At 62.6% G+C, this 21116-nt stretch overlaps 1 protein-coding gene across 1 annotated transcript; it reads right to left on the reverse strand.

The window, feature by feature from the left end:
* Positions 1-1350: 1350 nt before the first annotated feature.
* On the reverse strand, positions 1351-19099 carry PSD4 (pleckstrin and Sec7 domain containing 4). The gene is made up of 15 exons (XM_065399060.1): positions 18101-19099; positions 12613-12691; positions 11715-12168; positions 9808-9987; positions 9087-9167; positions 8480-8592; positions 7711-7769; positions 5936-6025; positions 5171-5214; positions 4403-4569; positions 4021-4091; positions 3429-3574; positions 2797-2941; positions 2150-2293; positions 1351-1602 (listed from the first exon to the last, which is right to left on the reverse strand). The coding sequence occupies exons 1-15, from the start codon at positions 19097-19099 to the stop codon at positions 1351-1353; spliced, it is 3024 nt and encodes a 1007-aa protein (XP_065255132.1).
* Between the last annotated feature and the right edge of the window lie 2017 nt (positions 19100-21116).

Below are 21116 nucleotides of genomic sequence, written 5' to 3' on the forward strand. Positions count from 1 at the left end.
CAGGATGTCAGAGCCAGGGAGAGAACCCAGGAGTCCTGGCCCCACACCCCTGAATGCCTGGGGAACCAGAGAGCACCTCACTCGGGGCAGGGCAGCGGGTGCCTGTCTGTGGGCGAGGGAGTTCCTAGACATGGGCAACGCGCCCCAGCCCCCATGGAGCAACCTGAGACCCCCGGCCAGGCACTGCCAGAGCCCAGGGGGTAGTCAGGGCTGGGGGAGGGGCCACAGAACAGGGGAGCAGCTAGCTGGATAGGAAACCAGCACCACCTGCCCGGGATCGGGGGGCCAGGGCTGGGCTAGCAGGGGGCTGCAGGTCAGGCGTGAGGGGCACTGGCAGAGCTGGGGGGCAGCTCATGGTGGAGTAGCCGGGGCCTTCTCTCCCTGGCTCCCAGTCCCTCCTGGCTGCAGCCTCCAGCTGGGCCGGGCCAGGCGGCTCCCTGTGGGGCTGGTTCAGCCCAGGTGCCCAGGCACCTGCGAATTCCAGCGGTGCTCTTCATTCCCCCTCCCCCCCGTCATGCTGCCCCTGTCCCCGCTGCTCAGCTATGCTCTGGTGAGCACTCAAGGGCTCTCCAGCCGGGGAGGGGCCCCAGTGCCCAGCTCTGGCCCATTGGGGGCAGAGGGGGGCGAGGGGGATTCCGTATCCATCCGGCTCCCATCACCGGGGCATTGCGGCAGCGGTAGGGCCCATCACCCATCAGTGCGACTTCCTGCCCAGCCCCAGCTGCAGGATTGGGCTCGGGGTGATGGGGCAGCGCAGGGCTTTGCCAAGCCAGGCCCATGGGTTTGGCTGTCCCCTCTCTCCTCCTCCGCCCCACTGCCCCCCATGATGTGGGGCACACTGCCCAGGCGGGGAACAGCCCCATGTCCCCGCCCATCCCCACGCAGCCTGGGCACGGTTCCACGGCTCGCTCTGGTTTATTGCTCTGGCGGCTTCCAGTCTCTGAGAACAGGAATCAGGAGCCGGCGTGGTGGGTGCGGCACCCCGGGGGGGCCCCAGAGCCCAGCTCAGCCGGCAGGATGTACCATCCTGCGTCAGGTGTCCCCCAGCCCAGCCCAGGTCCATCAAGGCAGTGCTGCCTCTTGGGGGGGACACATGGGCAGGGCCCGGTGCCCCTCCCATTCCAAGGGCAGGGAGGGCTCAGAGTCCTGGGCTGGGACCCCCTGGGGGGGGCACCCACTCCTGGTGCCTCCATCGCCCCCCCATTGCTGAGACGCTGGCGCCACCTGGGGGCTCCGTGCTGTCGGTGCCGTCGTGTATGAGCCTCAGGTTCCAGTCCGGGCGATGGTTCGTACCTTGTGCTGGGGCAAGTGCCCGGGGGGCATCCCAGGGCGCCCCGCGGGGAGGGGGGGTCACAGCAGCTGCTTGTTGCGCTTGGGGATGATCTTGCGGACCGTCCTGCGCTCAGAGATGTTGCGTTTGACCTTCACGCCGGCGGGTGGCGGGTCCAGGTTGAGCGAGGGGCTGGAGTGCGACTTGGTGAGGCCGAGCCCCTCGTCAGCTGAGTCGGTGCCCCCGAGCCGTGCCTCCCACTGCTCCAGCGCCTCGGAGCCCCCGCACAGCCGCGCCTCCAGCAGCTTCACGTAGGTCTCGTAGCGGCGCTTCTGCAAGGGTGAGCGCAGCATGAGCCCTGGCCGTGGCCAGGGCCAGCTCTGGGGGGCAACGCACCAGGCGGGGGAACGGCCGCACCTGGGGTGCCCTGTGATCTTCCCTTTAGTGTTAGGTCCCCTCCCTTCTCCCTGCAGCCCAGCGTCCCCTGCTGAACCCCTGCCCCTGGCAGCACGGCACCCCCTGCTGAGCTCCCGCCCCTCCCCCGGCAGCACAGCGCCCCCTGCTGAGCCCCCTCTCCCCTGCAGCACAGTGCCCTGTGCTGAGCCCCCGCCCCCTACAGCCCAGCGCCCCCTGCTGAGCTCCCGCCCCTCCCCCAGCAGCCCAGCGCCCCCTGCTGATCCCCCACCCTGCCCCCTACAGCCCAGCGCCCCCTGTTGAGCTCCCACCCCACCCCCTACAGCCCGGCGCCCCCTGCTGAGCCCCCTCCCCCGGCAGCACAGCGCCCCCTGCTGAGACCCCTGGCTCTGAGCCATCCCTACTGAGGACACAGCGACCTCCTGGCCCGCCCCAGCCCGTGCCCGCCCCCAGGGCAGTACCCACCTCATAGAGCAGATACTCCTTCTTGAGCCGATACTCCTCCAGGTCGCGGCCCCGGCCCCGCTTGTCGGGCAGGTTCCGCTGGTGCTCGCCCAGCTCATCCGAGAACTTGTCCATGCACGCCTCGTGGGCCTGGTGCTGCTCCTCCTGCCGGGACATGGGCTCAGTCCAGGAGCCCCCACACTCCCCCAGGAGCCCCCCATGGGAACCACAGCCACTGGGGCCGGAGGGATGGCCACAACAAGCAGCCAATCCATGGGGCACGGGGCCGCCATGGGTTGAGCCGGGAAGCTGATCCGGTCACCACCTACGGTGCTGACGGGCCCACAAATCCATGATGGGGCAGAGCCCATGGGGGGGGGCACTCAGGCGTGGCACCAGGGGGCAAAACTGAGCCAAGGAAGATGTCCCTGTCAGTGAGCCCCTCAGGCTGGGGAGAAAACCCCCAGTGGGTCTGGGGGTCCCGTTGCTGGGGAATCGCTGAGGGACCCTGGGGGTCCTGTGGCTGGGAGTCACTGAGGGGCCTGGGGGTCCCATCGCTGGGAGTCGCTGAGGGCCCTGGGGGTCCCATCACTGAGGGGTGCCGTGGCTGGCTGTCGCTGGAGGCAGCCCTGCCCCACGCCCGAGGGTGTCAGCGCTGGGGAGCTCACCAGGGAGCTGCGGCACTGTGCCGTGGGCAGGATGGGCCGGATGAACTTGCGCTGGGAGCCCACGGCCGCCGGGAAGGGCGGGGACGAGAACATGGCGGCCACCAGGTTGATGCGGGAGATCCAGGAGCTCATCTCCTCGGCGCTTCTGGGGAGGAGAGAGGGAGAGACTGGGGGGTGGATTCTGGGAGGAGGCAGCGCCCCTAGGGCCTGCGCAGGTGAAGGCTCTGGCCGGCTGCCCCTGGCTGGGTCCCAGTCTGTGTTCAGCTCCCAGGGTGGGTGTAGTGGGGGCTGCGGGTCGGGAGTGAGGGGCACGGGCAAAGCTCCAGCTAGGAAGGCAGAGCCATGTAACATGCAGTGCCTCCGGGGTGGGATGGGCAGCAGGCCCCAGGACAGGGGGGATTGAGGTAAAGGAGCAGGGAGAGTGTGCCTCGGGGTGTGGGGGCAGGGGCAGAGTGCCCAGGCAGGGCAGGGGAGGAGCATGCCCAGGGTGGGGGCAGCGTGTCCAGGATGGGGTGGGAGGCAATGTGCCCTGGCCAGGGGAGAAGGGCAGGGCGGGGGGCTTCGTGCCCGGGGTGGGGGGATGGGGCAGCATGCCCAGGATGGGGCAGTACCATGCCTGGGGGGGCACTCACAGCGCCTGGAAGAGGAAGACACGCCAGTCGGCCGTCTGGAGGCGGAAGACGTGCGGGCGCTTGTTGTACTTGCAGGCTCTCTCGGCCAGCGCATGGTGCACCCCGATCGGCTCCTCCATGCCTGGCGCCTCCGCCCGGGTCTCGTCCTGCGGGGGAGGGGCACACGGAGCATGAGCCAAGAGGCGGGAGCAGGCAGCCCTGTCCGGAGCCATAGCCCCCGCCCGGCATAGCCTGTCTGCCCCCCACTGCCTGCCCCTTGTGCCCCCACGCCAGGGACCCACTCCCAGGGTGGCTCCTGCTCCATGGGCTGGGCCAGGGGTGCTGGGCCTGGCTGGTGTCTGCCGGGGGCTCCGGCTGGCCATCAGGGAGACATGGATCTGAGCCACAAACAGCCCCCAAAGCCACTTTAGATATGGTGCCCCCCAGCCACGGCACTGCCCACCCCTCCCCGCGCCCGCAGCCCCACGGCGCTGCCCACCCCTCCCCGCACCCCCAGCCCCATTGCACTGCCCACCCCTCCCCGTGCCCCCAGCCCCATTGCGCTGCCCACCCCTCCCTGCACCCCCAGCCCCACAGAGGACCCCAGCATTACCTTGAGGAAGTAGAGCACCATCCCCTTGAGCACTGTGTAAAAGGTTTTCCAGCCTCGCTTCCCCCAGGGTGCTGGAAGGGCAAAGGTCATACAGGGTGAGATCCCAGCCCCAGGGAGGGTGAGAGCTCCACCCGCCCCAGCCCGTGATGGGTGTCACCCCCCAATGCTGGTTTCCCGGGGTGACACGTGTCTCTCTCTCTCACACACACACACATGCACGGGCTGGTTGCTGGGGCAACAGGCATCACACACCCTGCGCTGGTTGCCGGTGTCACTCCCGCCCCCATACTGGTTGCCAAGTATCACTCCCCCCATGCTGACTGCCAGGCAACGGATGTCACTCCCCCCCATGCTGGTTGCCAGGGAGACGGACGACACTCACTCTTCTTGCCGTCGGCTTCGGCGTGCACCTTGCGGGCGAGCTGCCCCTCCTTGTACGTGGTGGCCTTGGCGTCCTGGGTCAGCGTCAGGAAGGGGTTACTTTTCTTCCGGCTGGACGGGGTGCTGGGTGGCCGGGGCGTCAGGGTGCTGACCAGCTCCTCCTCGTCCCTGCAGGGGGAGCCACGGAGCCCGGCATCACAGGCTGGGCTGGCACGGTGCCCCCCCAGGTCAGAATGGAACAGGCCGGGGTTTGTCTCCACCCCCCCCCCCCATTCGCCTCCCCATGGTCAGAAAGGAATGTACCATGGCTCCTGCAACCCCCCGTGGTTAGAATGGAACAGACGTGGCTCTCCCTTACTCCGCATCATAATGGAACCGTCCATGGCTCTCCCTTACTCCCCTGTCATCAGAATGGAACAGGCTGTAGCTCCTGCCCATCCTCCCTATGGTCAGAATGAAACAGACCATGGCTCCCCCTTATCCCCCTGTCATAATGGCGTGACTCCTAACCTTCCCCGCTCATGGTCGGAATGGAACAGGCCGTGGCTCCTACTTGTTCCCCCCATGGTCAGAATGGAACAGGCTGTGGCTCCTACTCATCCCCCCCATGGTCAGAAAGGAAGAGGTTGTGGCTCCCCCCCCCATCAGAATGGAACATGCCATTGATCCATGGGGTGGAATGGGGGTTGGACCAGACTGTGTGGCTCCCGGGAGGGACCATTGCAGGCAGCGGGGGCAGTGGGAGGCTGGCGTGGCCCCGGGTACTCACATGGCCCACTCCAGCTTCTCGTTGCGGATGGAGTAGTACAGGGCCTGCCAGGAGAGTAACAGGGCGTCAAAGGGGCCCCGTCCCCCATGAGAGCCCCGCCCCCTGCCTGGGGCAGGCCCCACGCTGCCCCCTAGCAGCAAGAGAGCTGGTGGTCCCTGCCTCCCCCTGGCACTACCCTGGGCAGAGCTGTTCCTTCCGCTGCCAGACTGGCTGCTGCTGCAAATGCCGCCCTCGGCAGAGACAGCTCTAGCTGGGACGGCTGGGTACCCCCATCTGGGGGGGCGTCACCCTCGCTGCAATCACTGCGACCCCACAGCTGTTCCCTGGGCTGTCTCCCCAACGGCACGATAGGAATGGGCCTGGGCTCCGGGATTAGCCACGTTCCTCCCACACACACAGGGCCACACGGAGCCCTGTTACCCTCCCCACCCCATGCAGCACTGAGACACTGGGGGCAGGGTGCCAGGGATAGGTAGAGATAGCTAGAGGGGGTGGATGGGGATAGATAGATAGATAGATAGATAGATACGGGGATGTATGGGGATAGATAGATAGAGTGTGTTTGTGGGGGGTAGATAGATGGATACGGGGGTGGATGGATAGATCTGTACAGGATGGACAGACAGACAGGTGACTGGATGGACGGTGCAATGGCTGGACACACAGCTGGGTAGGTATCGGGGTGTGCCAGGCCCTCAGCTGGCATGCAGGCCGGAAGCTCTCGACGCCAGTGGCGCCAGCTCGCCCGGCCGAGGGGCTCAGTACCTTGAGCTGATCTTTGGGGAAGTTCTGCCCGTCCCTCATGCCGTCCAGGTTGGTTACAAACTCGTGGCAGGTCATGCTGCGGCCGATGTTCTGCAGCCACAAGGGGGCGATGGTGCCACACACACACACCAGGGTGGGAGAAACATGGATCACAGTGAGAACAGGGCTGGGTTTGTGCCCGCGGGGCACTCAGTGCTGCCCAGCGCACATGGCCCCCACACATGGCCCCACTCTAGGCCAGGGCTGGCCCCAGGGCCAGGGGCACTGACCCCCCACAGCCTGGATAATGGAGCCAAATAATCTTTCTAGCACTCAGGGCCTGCTGCTCCCAGAGCCCTGGAGAGGAGCTGCGCCGGGGCTATGACACACTGTTACACAACGCTACATCCAGCCAGCAGAGGGCAGCAGTGCCATGTCTGGCCCCCTCTAGTGCTGGCCAGGACCACAGACACAGGCTGACGGAGGAGGGGCCCACGGTTCCATCCCGAGGGCTGACAACTCAGCTGGGGGGTGGGCCCTGCGCCCCTCGCTCCGCTAGCCTGCCCGTGACAACGTGGCTATCCCAGTGACAGGCAGAGTCGCTCCTTGCCCCTAAGAGCACAAAGCGAGATGGGGGTGGCAGGCAGGAGCAGAACCCAGGAGTCCGGGGGCCGGGTCTGTGCTGGAGCCTGTTTGGGCACACCCCTCCACGCCCGTGTTTCTGCACACAGGCACTCCCCTGTTCACACACATGCCTGCTCTTGGGCAAACAGCCCGTGTGGCGTGCACACCCAGGGCCTTGTGTCCACACTCACACAGCATTTCACCCTGGAGCTGCAGCATGGAGCCATGACGTATCTGGGCGGGGGGCGCTGTTCTCAGGGGTGACCTTCCCCCTGACCCAGGGTGTGAATCACGGGCACAGCTCCTCCGGGGTACGAGGCCTGGGGTCCCACGCAGAACAGCTGCCAGGGGCCCAGCTGGGTGCAGCCAGGCACCAGGGGTGGCTCCCAGAGCAGCAGGAGAAGGGGAGTTTGCAGGGCCAGTCGCTGCACTGCCCAACTCCCCAGATCAGCCGAAGACTAATGGGCCCCTTGAGCGGTGCTGGAATTGTGTGTGACCAGGGACAGCTGGGTGAGGGCCAAGGAGAGACACCCAGCAAAGCGAAATGCCAGCCAAAACCAGCGGGCAGCCCCAGCTCCACGGATCTCCCTCCCCTGTGACACGGGCATACGCTAGCACAAACCCATGAGCACACGCCTGGGCAAGCACCCAGATGGCCATGCACACACAAGTATGTGCGAGATCACGGAGCCTGTGTCCACGCACGTGTGCGCTAACTGGAAGCCTGTCCCCCCCCCGGACTGAGCCTGCCGATTTGCTAATGAGCTTTTTAGCCTTGCTTTTTCGTGCGATCGCTTCCCTTAGTGACTGTGGTGCTGGCGAAAAGGGCCAGACGGACAGACCATCCCCCCCCCGCTGCAACCCAGAACATGCACAGCCACCTGCCCCCAGTCCTCACCCTGCCCGAGATAGGCTTAGCCCCCCTAACTCATTGCACACTGGCACCAAAGCACCATCCAATGGGAACCACGTCCCACTACCAAACCCGTTCCCCCTCTGTGCCACGAAACACCCAGCTCTGGGCACCGCCCTGGCATGGGCAGTCGGGCCACGCTCTGGGCTTGGTTGGTGAGATCCCCATTGAACCCGCCCTCCCTGCTGGGAGGGGCTCCCAGATCGCCGCAGGCCAGATGCTGCCCCCTGGAGCCCACCCCCCATGCCCGTGGGCTCACCTGCCCGTGCAGGTCCGTGTTGAGCAGCATGAGGGCGCAGGTCAGGGTGTGCACAGCATCTGGGGGGCAGAGAGGGAGCGTGTGTTCGGCACGGAGCCGGCCTGGGGTCCGTGGCAGGAGAGATCTGCAGAGCCCGCTGCGTGTGGACAGCGGGGGGCCCATGGCCCTCCAGGGCACAGATCGCCCCACCTGGCACCTCTCCCATGCAGGCACCGTGGCAGCCTCCTGGCAAATGATCCCAGATCTCCGTGGCACGGCTCCTCCCCCGGCATCTACTGAGTGCTGGGGTGGGGGCAGGGGCAATCGTGGGCATTCGCATGGGGGCAGTGGGGATCCCGAAACGCCTCCATCCCGGGGCTCCAAAGTAAAACCTGAGCACCCCAGCCAAACTCCAGCTCCATTCATCGCCTCCGCCCCTAACCCTCACCCCACCCTCGCAGCTTCCTGTGGCACGGCACTCTTCACTTCCTGTCTTAAACTGGCCCGCAGCCTTGTGGTGCCATTAAAAAGCTGCCTGGTTCCAGCCCAGAGGTGGCTACCTTTCAGTGGCAGGCGCCATGAGCACTCTGAACAGCCCGGGGGCTGGGAGGGGTGCATCGCCGCTCTTTAGAAGCGTGATGGTCCTGCCTGTACTAGTGTGGGTAGGGAAACTGAGGCACGGAGCAGCACCAGTCCAGTGGGGAGTGAGTGGCAGCATCAGGCCCAGGGTGCGTCAGACCCTAGGGTGTCTGTAAGCCGGGGCGGGGATGGGGGGCCCCGGAGAGCTCACCTGCCGAGGGGAAGGCGTCGGGGTTGCTGAGATGGTAGCGCTTAGAGAAGTGTCCGAGGATCCGCTCCCGCTCCTGCGTCTCTCCAGTCAGCACGAAGGCCTTGAGGAAGGACCTGCCCGGAGCAGAGGAGACACCGCATGGGGAGACTTGCAGCTGCACCTGGACTAGCTGGATCCTCTCCCCTCCCCACCCTGCACACACCGCTCGTCTGCTGCGGCTGCAGCCCCAGGTGTCTTTGTACAGCCCCTGGCACCTTGCGGCTCCAGGCCCGTGCAACAGGGACTCTGCCTCCTCGGACCCAGAGCTGTGTGGCCTGGGGGCTTTCTCTGCCTGGGGCGGATCAGCCGTTTGCTCCAATCCCCGTCCCCCTCCCCACCTCTGCCCTATTTAGCTTGTCATTTCTTTGGGGTGCGGACTGTCCAGTATGCTGTGTGTCCAGCGCCTGGCACCTCGGGGCCCTCTCTGGCTGGCCTTAGGTCCGGCGCAAGAGATGAGGAATTAATAGCGCTGCTCCGAGCGCCCCCTGCCTCTGCCCCCCTCCCCACAAGCTTTCGTCTTGCGCTGCTCCCCTGGGAAACGCTCTGGATGGATCTGTGGTGCCCTTACCTGAGCGCACGGTCCAGAGTCTGCCCGCTGAACTGGAAGAAGGTGAGGTACTCCTCCGCCACCTGCTGGCTGAACTCGTTGCTGGGAACCAACACAGGCAGATCAGAGCAGCGCAGAGCTGAGCTCCCGGCTACTCCAGCCCTGGCCTCTCCCAGCAGGGGGCGCTGTGGGGAGCACGGCAGGAGTGCTGGCTGTGGGGGGAGCTCCCGGCTACTCCAGCCCCCGCCTCTCCCAGCAGGGGGCGCTGGGAGAAGCGAGGCAGGGCACTGGCTGTGGGGGGAGCTCCCGGTGACTCCAGCCCTCCCAGCGGGGGGCACTGTGAGGAGTGGGGCAGGGCGCTGGCTGTGGGGGGAGCTCCTGACTACTCCAGCCGTCCCAGTCGGGGGCACTGTGGGGAGTGGGGCAGGGCGCTGGCTGTGGGGGGAGCTCCCGGTGACTCCAGCCCTCCCAGCGGGGGGCACTGTGAGGAGTGGGGCAGGGCGCTGGCTGTGGGGGGAGCTCCTGACTACTCCAGCCGTCCCAGTCGGGGGCACTGTGAGGAGTGGGGCAGGGCGCTGGCTGTGGGGAGAGCTCCCGGTGACTCCAGCCCTCCCAGTGGGGGGCACTGTGGGGAGTGGGGCAGGGCGCTGGCTGTGGGGGGAGCTCCTGGCTACTCTAGCCCTCCCAGTGGGGGCACTCCAGAACACCGTCCATCTTGCCCGAAACGTCACTTAAATCCTACTTCTTCCTGAGGTAGGAGGCCACCTGCGACCTCTTGAAGCCGTCCAAGTGGTAGAGCCGCGCTGCCAGCCGCTGAGCGGCCCCCTGGTCCCCAGAGGCCCCGTTGGCAAGCAGGGCCCCGTCGGGCTGCGGCACTTCCAGATCTCCTGGCTTCTCCCCTGCGTCCTCCTGCTTGGGACACCTGAGGGGGCGGATGGAGGTGTCAGAAGCAGGGGGGGGGCCCCTCCCATCACTCCCCTCCCCATGGCTGAGTCCAGCCTTCTCCTGCAGCAGCCTGCTGCTGGGGGGGGGGGGCACTGGCTCCATGTGCCAGGCTGCAAGGCCCAGCTCTGCCCACCCCCCACCCGCTGAGCCTTAGGGGTCTAGCTCAGGCAGTGTAAGTGACGCATGGGGCCTTGTGATCTGCCCCTCTGTGCGCAGCGCTCAGACATGAGTCTGTGGATAAGTAAGGATAAGAGTCCTACTACTGCTGCTGCTGCCTCTGAGTGCTCTTCGTTAGCTCACGGGGCAAAGGCTGCAGTTCGGAGAGCGAACGAAGCTGGCTTCTCATTCTGCTTCCCCATTAGGAGTGAGCAAACCCTATATCAACTCATGTGTGCATCAGAGAGGGGGGTAAGGCTGGGGAGGAGCCCATGTCTGCAGTCATAGAATCATAGAATATCAGGGTTGGAAGGGACCTCAGGAGGTCATCTAGTCCAACCCCCTGCTCAAAGCAGGACCAACCCCAACTAAATCATCCCAGCCAGGGTCTGGGGAGGGACGGATCAAGGGGAGGGTTTGGGGAGGGATGGATTGAGGGGGGTCTGGGGAGGGACAGATCGAGGGGGGGTCTGGGGAGGGATGGATCGAGGGGGTCTGGGGAGGGACGGATCAAGGGGAGGGTTTGGGGAGGGACGGATTGAGGGGGGTCTGGGGAGGGATGTATCGGGGGGGGTCTGGGGAGGGACGGATCGGCGGGGTTTGGGGAGGGATGGATCGAGGGGGGTCTGGGGAGGGACGGATCAAGAGGGGGTTTGGGGAGGGACGGATTGAGGGGGTCTGGGGAGGGACAGATCGAGGGGAGGTCGGGGGGGTCGGGTGAGGGATGGATCGAGGTGGGAGTCTGGGGAGGGATGGATTGAGGGGGGTCTGGGGATGGATGGATCGAGGGGGGGTCTGGGGAGGGACAGATCGAGGGGGGGTCTGGGGAGGGATGGATTGAGGGAGGTCTGGGGAGGGACGGATCGAGGGGGGTCTGGGGAGGAATGGATTGAGGGAGGTCTGGGGAGGGACGGATCGAGGGGAAGTCGGGAGGGGGAGTTGGGGGAGGGATGGATCGAGGGGATCTGGGGATGGATGGATCGAGGGGGGGTCTGGGGAGGGACAGATCGAGGGGGGGTCTGGGGAGGGATGGATTGAGGGAGGTCTGGGGAGGGACGGATCGAGGGGGGTCTGGGGAGGAATGGATTGAGGGAGGTCTGGGGAGGGACGGATCGAGGGGAAGTCGGGAGGGGGAGTTGGGGGAGGGATGGATCGAGGGGATCTGGGGATGGATGGATCGAGGGGGGGTCTGGGGAGGGACAGATCGAGGGGGGGTCTGGGGAGGGATGGACTGAGGGAGGTCTGGGGAGGGACAGATCGAGGGGAGGTCGGGGGGGGGGTCGGGTGAGGGATGGATCGAGGGGGGGACTGGGGAGAGATGGATAGACAGATGGACGGACGGACGGATAGCAGGTTCCATTAGCTCTCAGCTATCTCTACCCTCTCGGAGTGCTCACCAAATGGCTGCCAGCTCTCATCTCAGGTGTCCTCACAGTGCAAAGCTCAGCTCAGCACCGGCGCCTAACCACAGCTGGAGGATGTCGTGGCTGCCTGAGTCCCGTGACCTCCCGCCTGGTTCCCCGTGGCCCGACTCGCGAGCTGGCTTACCCCGGGGTGGGCTCCGGCCTGCCTTCCTCCCCCAGCACAGGCTCATCTCCAGGCATGGGGGGTAGTTCCTCCATCTCCTGCCCCTGCGCCACGCTGCCCGGCTTCCCCTCCACCGCGTCGAGCGACTCAGCCGGGGACTCGGCCGCAGTGACTTCCCCTCGCGGGCAGGAAGTGCTCCGGGACGCCTTTGCCACCAGGCAGGGGGGCACCAGGCTGTCATGGTCAAGGGCTGGCAGCTCCAAATCCGCCTCCTGGTGCTGAGCTGGTTCCGCGGTGTGCTGCGGGGAGGCCTCGGGGCTCCAGCTGCCTCCGCCTGGAGAGGGACTCGGAGGCTGGAGCTCGCAGGGGTTGGGGTGGTCCCAGTCTTCGGTGTGCAGCAGGGTCGATACCATGAAGGTGCTGGAAGCCGAAAACAGCAAGCCGCCCTCCCCCTGGTCCAGAGCACCACTGAGATCTGTGGGGGCAGTCCAGTTACCAATGGCCCCAGCACAGCCCCCCTCCCCCACTGCTGTGGCCCCAGCCAGCCTCCTGCCCGCGATATGGGGTCAGACCCCTGCTGGCGTGGCAGGACAGATGGGGTGGGGGCAGGACAGAGTGGGAGTAGGGGGCAGGCAGATGTGATGTCCCTTTCTTTTCCATAGAATATGACGGACCCCCCACTTTAAGCATGGCACACAGGCCTGGCCCGACTGGCTCAGACCCAGGGTCCACCCAGTGCAGTGTCGTCTGGGACAGCGGCAGCACCAGCTGCTGCAGAGAGGCACAGGAACCAGCAGCAGCAGGTGGGGTATGGTCTGCCCCCCACATTTGGTCTCACAGCCAGCTCCCCACCCCCTATAGGCCAGGGAGGAGCGATCACAGAACAGCCGTCTCGTCCCCGAATGGTCCCAGGACTCACCCAACTCCGCGCTGCACAGGACAACCGTGGGGCGGCAGACGGCTCCATCTGCCAGCTGGTCGGGGGGGCGGCCCGGGGCCTGGAGAAAAAGCAAAGACACATTAGAAAATCCGCAGGAGCCCAAGAACTGCCGGGAACAGAGCGGAGGCCAGGGAGTCGACTGGTAAGGCCAGGCAGGGCTGCTCTGATACAGCCTGGCCTCCTGCTCAACGCAGGTGGACAATCCAGCCCAGGACACCCAGATTGTAGAAAGAGATGCCCAATCTCCATTGGAAAATGCCAAGTGAGGGAAAATCCACCCCATCCCCTGGTCTGCTTAATCCTCCTCCCTGGAAACAACATGCACTGGCCCTTCTGGCCCACGCTCCTGGCCCCGACCGTGGCCGGCACCAGCAACTGTCGCAGAAACAGCAAAACTTCCACAATAACCGACTGAAATCACCGACCCAGAAGGGAAGTTTCTGCCAGGCCCTGTTAATGAGTGGCTGGCTCACACCCTGATGCAGGAGGGTTTATAACACGACTGAAGGTAACCAAGCCTGATTTGCTGCTGAGCCTCTTTTGTTTCTGATCTCTTGTGGCAGGGAGTTCCACAGGTTAACTAGGCACTGTGTGTGCTTTTCATTCGCTGCCTTTAACACTCATCGATTGTCCCCTGGCAGGGGCATTACACAATAGGGCAGGTCCTGCTGTTCTCCCCATCTCTCTCTCACTCTATTTTACAGCTCTCTGCCATCTCCCTACTTCTTCTCCTCTCTAAACCAACGGCCCAGCCCTTGCCCGTCTCTGTTTCTGCTCTGGCCTTTTTGGTGACAGGCTGACCTGACCCCAGCTGACCCACAGGGCTGGATGGGAGCTGAGCAGAAATCACAGTATCCTGGTATTTTTCAACATCGGTTTTGCTCCTGAATCGGGACGGAAGGCAAAAATACTGACATTTTTTTGCAGAATGAAAAGGTCAGAAAAAAGTCAATTCAGAAATGCAGAAACATTTTGGGTCGGTTCAACATTCAACCACATCTGTCTATGGAGCCACGGTGCCTCATGGGAGTTATAGTTCTGGTACCTCTTATTCAATTGTGCTGGATGGGTGGGGCTCCCTGGCTGGACTACATTGCCCAGCATGCACCTGCACTCATATGAGTCCCATGCTACAGCATGTGGTTCAGAGGTGAGACCATGATGCATCATGGGAGATGTAGTTCATCCAGGGAATCTGGCACATAGGGAGAAATGGGACATACAGTGCCTGGCACAACAGAGGGCCTGGTCTGTGACTGGGGCACCTAAGCACTACCGTAATACCTCTAATAGCAGTAAAAAAGTACAGCGCCTAGCACAATGGGGTCCTGGTACATGGTTGGGGTGCCTAGGTGCTACCGCAATACCTCTAATAGCAATAGACAAGTACAGTGCCTAGCATAGAGGGGTGCTAGTCTGTGAGTGGGGCCCCGAAGGGTTATGGTTACACAAACACGACCAGTCCTGGTGGGAGTGGTGAGAACCGGCTCTGAGGAACTCCTCCCCCCGCTAGCAATCCGGGGTCAGTAACAGCTTGGGGGATGTGTCTGGTTTCGACACCCGCGGGTTTAACCCAGCAGCATCCTGTAGACTGACAGACTCTGGGCAGCGTCATCTCAGCCTCACACTGGGGTCTGACCTCCAGAGGCGCTCAGTGCCCACTGCTCCCCTTGGCTGAGAACCAGGCCCCCGAACCAAGTGACCCCAAAAGCAATGCTGGCCCTCGCCCGAGGGACCCTCCCTCCCCAGGCCCACCCCATCGCCCCAGCCTCAGCACCCCAACTCTGATCGTCACCCCCCCAGTCACTGCAATGGCAGGAAAGCCAACACGGGAGCTACCCCAAGCTTCTCCTGCCACCCCTGGCAGCCCCCGAAGCCGGGTGCTGCTCCTGGGAAATATTCCAGAAATGTGCGTCACCCTCCCCCCCCCCCCCCCCCACGGACTCCACCCTGCCCCGGCAGGATGGCTGACACCCTCCCCCCTCCTCTCCCCCCCCCCCCCCCCCCCCCGGCAAAGCCTGACGCATCAGCCCAGCTGCCTCATCCCCAGCCCAACCCCACGCTGGAGACTGGCCAGGTGCCAAGCCACCGCTGCAAACAATCCACAGGAAGGCGCATGCTGAGCAGTACCCTGTTGGAGCCAGGCTCCAGCCACGCCAGGCCAGTTTTAAAAATAGAGCCCTGGCCCGAGGGCTTGGGGCGGGGCAGGGCTCCCCGGCCCCTAGCATTTCCTGCCCTGCTCCTGGCCCAACAGGCCTAGCGATCAGGGCCCTCGATGGAGCTGAGGTCAGAATTCAGCCCAGGCAAGCAGCGTGTCAGGGGCTGCCCCACAGTGCCGGTGCTGAGGGGTTGGCCCAAACCCCATTCCTTGGCTCGGTTTCCCCTCGCACTGGTTTGACACACTAAATAGGCCTTAGGGTAGGTGTAAAAGGCCCCCTCAGGCTCCCGCCTCTGCAATGGCCTCCCCAGCTGGTGTGGAGCCCTGCCCCAAGGGCCATAGGGGGTGGATTGGGGGCATGGCTGGGTCACCCTGCGTTGTGGCTATTCCCTGCCCCCCAGGGCACATAGGGGGCAGATCGGGGGCATGGCCAGGGCACCCTGCACTGTGGCTATTCCCTGCCCCCCAGGGCACATGGGGGCAGTTCGGGGGCATGGCCGGGGCACCCTGCGCTGTGGCTATTCCCTGCTCCCAGTGCCATAGGGGGCAGATTGGGGGCATGGCTGGGGCACCCTGCACTGTGGCTATTCCCTGCCCCCCAGGGCCATGGGGGGGTTGGGGGCGTGGCCGGGGAGCCCTGCGCTGTGGCTGTTCCCTGCCGCCCAGGGCCCACAGGGGGCAGATCAGGGGCGTGGCTGGGGCACCCTGCGCTGTATCTGTTCTCTGCCCTCTAGAACCCATGAGGGGGGGAATGGGGGCGTGGCTGGGGCGTGCTGCACTGAGTCTGTTCTTTACCCCTAGGGCTCATTGGATGCTATGAAAAACAGATCATGAGTTGGAGGAGCCCGGAGGTAGCGCTAACTGACCCCAGGGGCTGGGCAGGTCCCTACATGGCCCCAGAACCTACCTGGGGATTACAGTGGACAAGAAGCTGGATATGAGTAGACAGTGTGCCCTTGTTGCCAAGAAGGCTAACGGCACATTGGGCTGTATAACTAGGGGCATTGCCAGCAGATCGAGGGAAGTGATTATTCCCCTTTATTCGACATTGGTGAGGCCTCATCTGGAGTACTGTGTCCAGTTTTGGGTCCCACACTACAAGAAGGATGTGGACAAATTGGAGAGGGTCCAGCAGAGGGCAACGAAAATGATCAGGGGGCTGGGGCATATGACTTATGAGGAGAGGCTGAGGGAACTGGGATTGTTTAGTCTGCAGAAGAGAAGAGTGAGGGGGGATTTGATAGCTACTTTCAACTACCTGAAGGAGGGTTCCAAAGAGGATGGATCTAGACTGTTCTCAGTGGTACCAGATGACAGAACAAGGAGTAATGGTCTCAAGTTGCAGTGGGGACGGTTTAGGTTGGATATTAGGAAACACTATTTCACTAGGAGGGTGGTGAAGCACTGGAATGGGTTCCCTAGGGAGGTGGTGGAATCTCCTTCCTTAGAGGTTTTTAAGGTCAGGCTTGACAAAGCCCTGTCTGGGATGATTTAGTTGGGGATTGGTCCTGCTTTGAGCAGGGGATTGGACTAGATACCTCCTGAGGTCCCTTCCAACCCTGAGATTCTATGATTCTATGAAGTTCAAAGGGGGCCAAACACCCGCTTAACCTCCCCACCCCCCTCTACAGAGTAATTGCGAATTCGGTCCCATTGACTCCCATTGGAGCTAGAGAGGAAAAATAGCTCTCAGAGCTACCCCTGTAATCCGGAGTCACTCCGCTCAACTCCCTGGCAGTGACGCTGGATTGACACTGGCCTAGCTGAGTGATCCCTGCGACTGCGTTAGCCTCACCCGCTCCTATGTTTGTATTACCCCCCGCCCCCATCCTGCCTGTCAGAAGGCTCTGGGCGGCCCATGCAGGGCAGAAAACGGGCACCTGGCACGGCTGCCCTCCCAGCATGTGGCCTTGCAGAGCTCAGGCCCGAGGCCACGGTGAGGAGCTGGATGGCGGCAGCACAGCAACCCATTTGATTGGTCCTGCAAAACCCAGGAGGAGGATGCCTGCTCTTGAGCACCCCCTACTGGCACCTTCTCTATTCACCATTTACCTGTATACGGCCACAGAATGCCCCTCTACTGTGGCAAAGAAAGCCACTGACAGGAGGAGAGGTAAGGGGGTGTGGGCTGAAGTGGCCTGCCCTCCACGTTACTCAAACTGAGCTCTCATCTAGCACCTCCCAGCAGTTGATCTCCAAGGAGGTCAGCGGCGTCAGCCACACTTCACAAGTGGGGAAACTGAGGCACAGCAAGGGGCCATCAAAGTTATGCAGCAGCAGAGCTGGGGCTCCCAAGTCCCAGTGTGGTGCTCTGTCTACTAGGCCACGCTGCTTTCCACCTTCTCAGCAGGGACATTACTCCAGCCTGCTTCCCTCGCAGGCTGGTGAGCTTGTGTGCGCCCGAGGGAGTTCAGACCCACGGCGTAGTTTTACACCCAGTTTATATTCCCATTCCCCAGAGCACAGGGCCCGTCCTCTCTCTTCCACCAGTGTCAATCAGGAGTCACGCCACAGAAAGCAAGGGAGTGACACCAGTGCAAGTGAGAGGGGATGCAGCCCCCAAGGAATCCACACCCTGCAGCAGCACCACAGTGTCTGCATGGATGCTGCTGTTCACACCCCTCGTGAGCACGAGTGTGAGGGCAATGCCATGGCCTGGTCTGTGAATACAATCGTGGGAGATGCACGAGCGAATCCATGTGCAAAGTGGCTGCTCCCATCCTAGGGGCCAGGCCCTGGAGCTGGTCCCAAAACGTGGTTTGATTGTGCTGGCTCCTGTCCAGGGCGCCCTGGAGCACTGCATCCAGGACATGTAGTTCCTACGGGCCACGCCTCCAAATTACTGAGGCTGTCTACACCCAAGACGCGACAGCAGCACGCTGCCTAAGCCAAGGGGAGGGCTTTTCCCGCTGCTGGAGGTAATTCACCTCCCACCAGACCCCTGGCAGCCTGGTTTGCTAGGCTTACGCAGAGCAGGGAAAATAATTCCCTCTGGTGCCGTTCCCCGGCCAGGGTTATGCAGTGGGTCGGATTGGATGGGCTGAGGGGGGTCAATACTGCAGATCAGTACGGACCCAGGCGCGCACAGCCCCTTTGTGCCCCCCCATCTCACAGCTCCACAGTGCCGGGAGTGGATCCACAGCACATGCTGGGCAGGCCAAGGGGGGCTTTCTCTAAACGGAGATCACTCAGGTTGGCCTGAGAGGGTGGGGTAAGGGGAGACATGGGCCGTCCCTCCACTAAGCCCCTCCCTCCAGCCTGGCCACCAGAGGAGGTTGACAAAGGGCGAATGGGCTGCTCACTTCTTACCTCCGGGTCCTCGGCCATCGAGCAGGCCCCGTCGATGTCCCGTTCCGTGATCACCAAGGGGGCCCAGGTGCTGCAGTGCATCGTGTAGGCGGGGAAATCGCACGACGTCTCATCCTCGGCTCCCGGTTCGGTCGCCTCAGCGAAGGGGCACGAGAGCTCTTCCTCCTGCTGGCCACCTGACACCGGCTCGCCCTGGGGAGCCCCATCGGCCTCATCGCTGGAACCAGTGCGGTCCCCCTCGGCGGCGCTCCAAAAGGCAGGGCCGTCAGAGGGGCTGGGCCCTGCGGGACCCGGGCTCTCCTGGAAGAGCGGGTTGTTGTAGAAGAGGCACTGCTCTTCCTCCTCCTCCCCCTCGGACGACCAGCTCTCCTCCTCCTGCCTCGCTGGGCCGGCCTCTTGCCCGTCATCGCTGTCGCTGGCCGCGGTGGCTCTTTCGTCCAGCGGCTCCCAGGAGATGGGCAAGCCCTGTGCAGCCGGGTCGCGGCTCAGTGCGTCCTCAGGGCCCCGGGACCAGCTGCTTAGCTCAGCAACAGGCTCTTCTTGCTTCTCCAGCTCCCCTTGCAGGTCCAGCACGCACAGCTGAGCTTGGAGGATCCCGGACCAGAACAGTGCTTGGGCAGCGTCATTCTTCCCCTCGTCCTGAGCATTCGGGTTCTCCGCTGGAGGGGGTGGAGATTCCACTGCAGGGATCTCCGAACCAAGTGCGTTCCCCACGGCGCACAGCATCTCTCCACCCCCCAGGCCAGCAAATTCTTCCGGAGACGTCTCGCAGTCCCCGGCAGCGACTTCCAAGGAGCAGCTGCCAACACCGTGGCCCTCCGGGCTCGAGGGGGACTGGGCGTACAAGGCACTGCCCGGGTCTGTGTAATTATCGGAGAACACAATCGCATCTTGAATCCTAAAGAGGCTTTCTCCAGGCCTACATCCTGGAGCTTCTGCGGCATAAGGAGCCAGGAGGTCCATGGGCTCCGTGTGGCTGGAAGGGCCGTCTGGATCCATGTCACCGTCCACCAGGAACCACGCACCGTGGTTGCCGACGCGCCTGACTTTGCTTTGAAAGGTCCAGTTAAGCCAAGGTGGGCTCTTCTCCCATCTTGTTTGCTAAGCAGTGAGCAGCCGGCTCTCTAGAGAGGCTCCCCATGGCACTCGGGTCTACCCTGGAGCAAAGGAGGGCAAGCAAACAAAACCACAAGTTAACGTTCAACGAAATGGGCTGGAAATGGGCATGTTAGACAGCCCCAGAAAAGGACAATGCAAGCCGCTGAGGGTGAGAGACGCTGCAACCCGGCCCAGGAATTACAAGCGATACTGAAAGCAGGGAAATCCACCTGGAGGTCACAGGGTTTGTACGGTACATGGTGGTGACAATTTATTTATCACACCAGGCGCCCAGACACATGGGGGACGCAGCAGACAAACGTGAGCAGAACAGAACGTTTTTTTTTTTTTTTTCTGTTTGGTCAGTAGTGTCTGCCGACGTCGAGGGCTGCATGAGAAATTCATTTTTAAAGGAAGTGGTTCAATTCCAAGCTGTGCCACTGGCCTGGGTGACCTTGGATAGGTCACGGCCCCGCCTCACACCTCAGTTTCCCCATCTGGACATTGATACTGAGTTCCTTTGGAAAAGAGGAAAAGAGCTAGGAATTGGCGGCACTCAGAGTGTAGGCTAGTGACTAGGGCACGCGCTTGGGAGACTTGCGTTCTAATCCCAGCTCTGCAACTAACTCTCTGGGTGACTATGGCCCTGCTCCGTGCCTCAGTTTCCCTATCTGTAAAATGGGGATAATGACACCGGCCTGCATTGAAGTGCTCAGACGAGGAGTGTTATCTGTCACGCTTCTGGCCCCCACAGTGCGCTCAACACTGTACCACACAGGGAGAAAGGACAGCCCCCCAGAGCGTAGAAGCTACAAAGAAATGTGCAGTACACTTGGAGGGGGAATGCCTGGTGTCTGGGCTAAGGATGGAGATCACCCTGGTGCAGGACTGCACAAAGCCTAGATGCTACTTTGCAGGACTTCAGTCCCGCCAGTCTTGGTTTAAAAATTGTCCGTGATGGAGAATCCATCGTGACCCTGGGTAAATCGTTCCCATGGTTAATTACTCTCACCATTAAAAATTTACACCTTATTTCCAGTCTGTATTTGTCTAGCTTCAACTTCCAACCCTTGCATGATGTGAGACCTTCCTCTGCTAGACTGAAGAGCCCAGTATTAAATATTTGTTCCCTGATAGACAGTGATCAAGTCCCCTTAACTTTCTCTTTGTTAAGCTAAATAGATGGAGCTCCTTGAGTCTCTCACGCTCAGGCATGTTTTCTAATCCTTTAATCATTCTTGTGGCTCTTCTTTGACCCCTCTCCAATTTATCAACATCCTTCCTGAATTGGGGACACCAGAACTGGACACATGATCCCAGCAACGGTCGGTCGCACCAGGGCCAAATACAGAGGGAAAATAAGCACTCTGCTCCTACCCGAGATTCCTGTACACACCTGGGATCACATTTGCCCTTTTGGCCCCTGCGTTGCACCTGCAGGCCTGAGTCCCTGAAGTCCGCAGAGTTCTCCCATTCCTGAAGCTGGCCCTATGCGCCAGCCCGCAGACACACAGATACCTCTGACCTAGCGTCCGTGGGCTCCATTTCTGCTCGCCCCATATCACTAAGAGCTAGCTAGAGAGCAGCCCACAGAGGGGCCCGAGCTGCAGGGCCGCACACGCGGGCCCGCACGCGCACACTCAGATGCTGGGCGAGCGACCACAATTGCAGAGCCCAAGCCGGAAGAGTGTTACACTCAGCCACAGCATTTCCGGTGCCTGCTTTATGCATGTGAAGTCCCAGCTTACGCGGCTAAGCAGAGACATATGGGACTGACACAGTCACGTAGAAAAGATCCCCATAACTGAATGCTCCAGCTTGCTAATCTATAGCATTAAAAACCACTACCCCAGAGGAATTCTGTTATTAGCGCTTGTGTCCTGGTCATCTGTATTAGGGCAGCGTCTGGAGCCCCCTC

The sequence above is a fragment of the Emys orbicularis genome, chromosome 2 (genome assembly GCF_028017835.1).
Source record: "Emys orbicularis isolate rEmyOrb1 chromosome 2, rEmyOrb1.hap1, whole genome shotgun sequence".
Classification (NCBI taxonomy): domain Eukaryota; kingdom Metazoa; phylum Chordata; order Testudines; family Emydidae; genus Emys; species Emys orbicularis.